This window comes from Camelina sativa, chromosome 6 (genome assembly GCF_000633955.1).
Source record: "Camelina sativa cultivar DH55 chromosome 6, Cs, whole genome shotgun sequence".
Lineage (NCBI taxonomy): Eukaryota > Viridiplantae > Streptophyta > Magnoliopsida > Brassicales > Brassicaceae > Camelina > Camelina sativa.
The window spans coordinates 6,944,858-6,949,603 of NC_025690.1; the positions used below are offsets into that span (position 1 = coordinate 6,944,858).

The window sequence follows — 4,746 nt, forward strand, 5'->3', positions numbered from 1 at the left end:
GTAGGGTTCCAGTTCCATATAAGCGGATGTGGTATTTACCGATCACTAAAAGGCTGAAGCGATTATATCAATCTGAGCGTACGACTGGTCCAATGAGATGGCACGCAGAACACAATTCAAATGGAGAGATTACGCATCCTTCAGATGCAGAAGTATGGAGGCATTTCCAATATGTGTATCCAGATTTTGCGTATGAGCCAAGAAACGTGTACCTAGGATTATCTACAGATGGTTTCAATCCATTTGGAAAGCATGGAAGGCAATATTCGTTGTGGCCAGTAATCGTAACACCTTAGAACTTACCGCCATCTTTGTGCATGCGTCGAGAGTTTCTTTTCCTTTCGATTTTGGTTCCCGGTCCAAATCATCCAAAGAGATCTCTTGATGTGTTTCTGCAACCGTTGATATATGAGCTGAAAATGTTATGGGATCATGGTGCTACAGCATATGACGTTTCAACCAAGCAGAATATCTAGATGCGTGCAGCACTTATGTGGACGATTAGTGACTTTCCAGCTTATGGGATGCTATCTGGATGGTCAAATCATGGAAGGTTAGCGTGTCCGTACTGTCAAGATAACACAGATGCGTTCCAGTTGAGGCACGGACATAAAACTAGTTGGTTTGATTGTTATAGAAGATTTCTACCAGCTCGTCACCCTTACCAGCGTCCGACGACTTCCTCCCTCCCACCCTGCGAAACTCCGGCGCTTGTCTCCCTCTAATCCGGCGACTTCTTATGGCGTAAGTTCTCTCTTTTCTAATGAATTTCTTAGGTTTGTTAGATTTCTTAGGAATATGGTAGAGTTATTAGAGTTGATGAATTGGCTCTGTTTGGGTGTTATTGAGTTGAGAATTTGGATTTTTAATTGGATATGATTAATTAAATTTTGATGAATTGAAGTTTGATGGAATGAAATTGTTAATTGGGTTTGATGAATTGAATTTTGTTAATTGTGGGTTATTGAATTTTAAGATTTGGTTTCTTAATTGAATGGATTATTTTTAGTTAATTGGGTTTGGTTAATTGAATTTGATGGATTGAATTTTTATAATTGTGTGTTATTGATTTGATGAGTTGGTTTGTTACTTAGGCTTGAATTTTGTTAATTGTTTGTTTTAGAATTTTGATAATTGGATTGTTAATTGTATTTTGTGAATTGATAAATTGAATTTTGTTATTTTTTTTAATTGATTTTTGTTAATTGATGAACTGTTAATTGAATTTTGTTATTAATTAATTTTTGTTAAGTAAATTATGCTTGAAGATTATTTCTAATTTTTTTTTTTTTTTTTGTTGAAGGAATTATGGTTCTTATGTTGCAAACACATCTCTTAACCAAGCTAATGGAGAAGCTAGTGCTTCGCAATCACGTAGTAGCGCCGTCCCGGATTCACAAGCTTCAGAAAATGTTCCCGTGGAGATGAGCATTGAAGAATTTGTTTCTCAACCTGGCTGTACACTTATCCCCCGCTTAGATCCGTATGGTGCGCCAGAGACAACATGGTTTTGTGATTCTCATAATGGCATCACAAAATCTATTTTGTATATGATGTATGGAATCCTCAAAACACCGTATGCTAAGTTTCCAGTGATGCCTACGAAAGAACAAGACATTTGGTTTCGGCAATTTGCTGTAAATTTTTCAACTTTAACAACTTAATTTTATAACATTGTTTTATATATTTTTAGCTAATGCATTTTATTTATATTTTTAGCAAGATTTCAATTGGAAACCAGATATCACCAACCAAGTTCGAACAGCGTTCAAGAAGTATGCCAGACTACGATATTCTAAACAGTTGAATGAGTGGAAGCAATTGTGGAAGAGAGGAAAGGTGCCAAAAAATGTGAACGAGGATTTCTTTAAAGGTTTCATTCAATATTGGGGGGGAACCAGCTACAGAAGGAGTATCCTCCCAATATTCTCATAATAGAAGAAGCCAACGTGGCGGGTTAAGTATGGCTACCCACAACAATGGTCCAATAAGCGCCCATACCCGACAAAAGCAACTTGTAAGTTTTAAGATTTTCTATAATTATTTTCTTTATGTTTAATTAGACAATCTTTACATAATTTAAATGTTTCTTTTAGACTGCTAGGGATGGGGTGGTACCAGACCATATTACTTTGATGGAGGATATGCACACCAACAAAAAGACCGGCCAAATACAAGATGGTAGAGCTAAGCTGCTTGTTGAGAGTTCGAGGAAGCAGGAGGAGGAGATGCTACGGTTGAATTTAGAAGAGAGAAATTAAACGAAATTTTTTGCTCGGTAACATTTATTTTAATTTTTTTTGTTTTACTTTTGTTTTGTTTTAAAATATTTATATAATTTTAAAATGCATGTGTAGGAAACTCTTAAAATCAAAGGACGGGTTTTTAGACTAGGAAATCTCTCTGAAAGAAGTTCGCTTTCTCGTTCATCGGGGTCCTCATTTGCTCCCACCCAAGAGTTCCAACAAGCTATGCAAGAGAAGGATGCTCGGATTGCAACTTTGGAAAAGGAAATGGAAGAACAAAAAGCGGAAATGGAATAACAAAAAGCGGAGAACAAAAGAGGAGACGAGGAGTACAAGTAGAGGGACGCGGAGCTAGCAGCGTTCATGAGTGAGATGCGGGCAAGACATTCCGCTTCTTAGGTTTTCTTGAATCTTTGCTTTCTTTTTGGAACAATTATTTGTTTTCGGTTATTAGAGTATTTTTCACTTTTTATTTTTTCTCAAACTTTTAAATTTCTGAATTTAAATATATAAGCATTTCAGTTTTAATGCATATTTTCATAATTAAATTTGCATAATTATGCTATTTTAAAAAATAATAATAACAATAAACTTCTGTCGGAAAACTGTCGGAAACGACGGCAATTTTCCGATACATGCCGTCGAAAATCTGTCGGAAACGACTGCGTTTCTCGAATACATACCGTCGGTAACATGTCGGAAAAGATGGACACCGATAAATGCCGTCGGAAAGCTGTCAGAAACGACAGAGTTTCTCGAAAACATACTATCGGTAGTCTGTCGGAAACGAAAGACTTTCTCGAAATTTCGTCGTTAAATCGTCGGTTTTTCCGTCGGTTCAAAGGATATTTTCTGATATTGTTCGGTCGGTAATATCGTCGGAAATATATCTCCGACGGATGTCTGACAGAAAATTACCGACGGGCTTACCGACAAACCCTTTTCCGATGGATTTCCGACAGGTGTTTACCGACAAACCGACCATAAAAAAATTTGTCGGTTATCTGTCAGTAATTGCTTGTCGGAAATCCGTCGGTAATTACCGACGAATTTCTGACAGATTTATTTGTTCGACAATCTAGAACAGACGGAATGGGCTTCTCCGACGGCTTACTGACGGTTGTGCTCGTTAGTTGTAAGCTGTTTTCTTGTAGTGTAATAACCTAGTTTCACAAGTAATAATTTTACCTTAATTAAACTAACTTTTAATGCTTAAAATTTTATAAATTAAAACAAAAATATAAACTAATTAATCTTCTAATAAACTAAAAAAACTCTATAAACTCATTATTTATTTCAAGTTTTTTGTTTTTGTATTATCAGTTACTAATAAAAGACAATAAAATGCAAATATAACTTTTCTATCCAATTATCCAATTATATTAATGTTAATAACATCTATTGTTATTATTATCCAATTATATTAAAGTTAATAAGCTTCTTCTTTCTCCTTCTTTTTTGACACCTCAATCAGTCTTTTCTCCAACCAATCCAACCTAAAGCCAGCATCTTTCATGGATCTGAGTGAATCATATGCACCAGAGAGATCATCCTTTGAGATTTCTCGAGGCAACCTGCGCAAAGTCTCCGTCAAACCGGGTAGGACATTCGTGTACACTGTCTTCAATATTGAGTTCTTTGGACGAAACTCCAACGCAAAGTCTGGATGTTTATCAAAGATATGCTTCACAAATTTCACCTACAAGTAAAAAGGGAAGAATAAAGTAGAAACAAGAAACCACATCATGTCCCAAAAGATTGGAAAGTTTGAATATTTAACTCACCTGTGAAGGAACAACTTGAAACCCATTAACATCAATGCTTCCCATTAGTGGAGTAGTCTCCCTAATCAAATCTTTTAGACACTTCATCACCACCATCATCCTTTAGCTTTGTCTTTTTTAAATGCCGGTTGGACAACTCTTTAGCTACTGATGTCTATATTTTGTCTCTCCTTAGCATATATTTATCATGCATTTAGCTAGGATAACTGATTGTTTTGCATCATTTTCTAGTCTTGCATACATTGCGCATTTCGGAGTATTTCAGGTATGGAGGAGACGTTGGAAGCGCATCCGTCCGAGCCATGCTCCCCAACGCATCCGTCCGAGCCATGCTCTCCAACGCATCCGTCCGAGCCATGCTCCTCAGCGCATCCGTCCGAGCCATGCACCCCAACTCATCCGTCCGAGCCATGCTCCCCAGCGCATCCGTCCGAGCCATGCTCCCCAGCCGTCCGTCCGAGCCATGATGACGTTGCATTCCATTCGACGCGCAAGGACTCGTTCGCACATGTCGGGAAGAAAGACGTTTGGTTTCACACGCTTTAGGAGATTACCAAACCGACTCCTTACCTTGTCGTTTTAAGTTTTAGGGCTTTCCATGTTGGACTACTATATATACATTTTGTTAAGTCTTTGCTGAGACATCTTATCTTTTATTCTCTTATTGTTTTCTTTCCCAGAAGGTTTTGACGCTAGCCACTAAAAAAACGTTCTCA

The 4,746-nt window shown here is 37.3% G+C and overlaps 1 protein-coding gene across 1 annotated transcript; it reads right to left on the reverse strand.

Moving 5' to 3' along the window:
- Positions 3,254-4,126, reverse strand: LOC104698768 (MATH domain and coiled-coil domain-containing protein At3g29580-like). Its single transcript, XM_010414165.1, has 3 exons — positions 4,031-4,126; positions 3,712-3,945; positions 3,254-3,409 (listed from the first exon to the last, which is right to left on the reverse strand). The coding sequence occupies exons 1-3, from the start codon at positions 4,124-4,126 to the stop codon at positions 3,254-3,256; spliced, it is 486 nt and encodes a 161-aa protein (XP_010412467.1).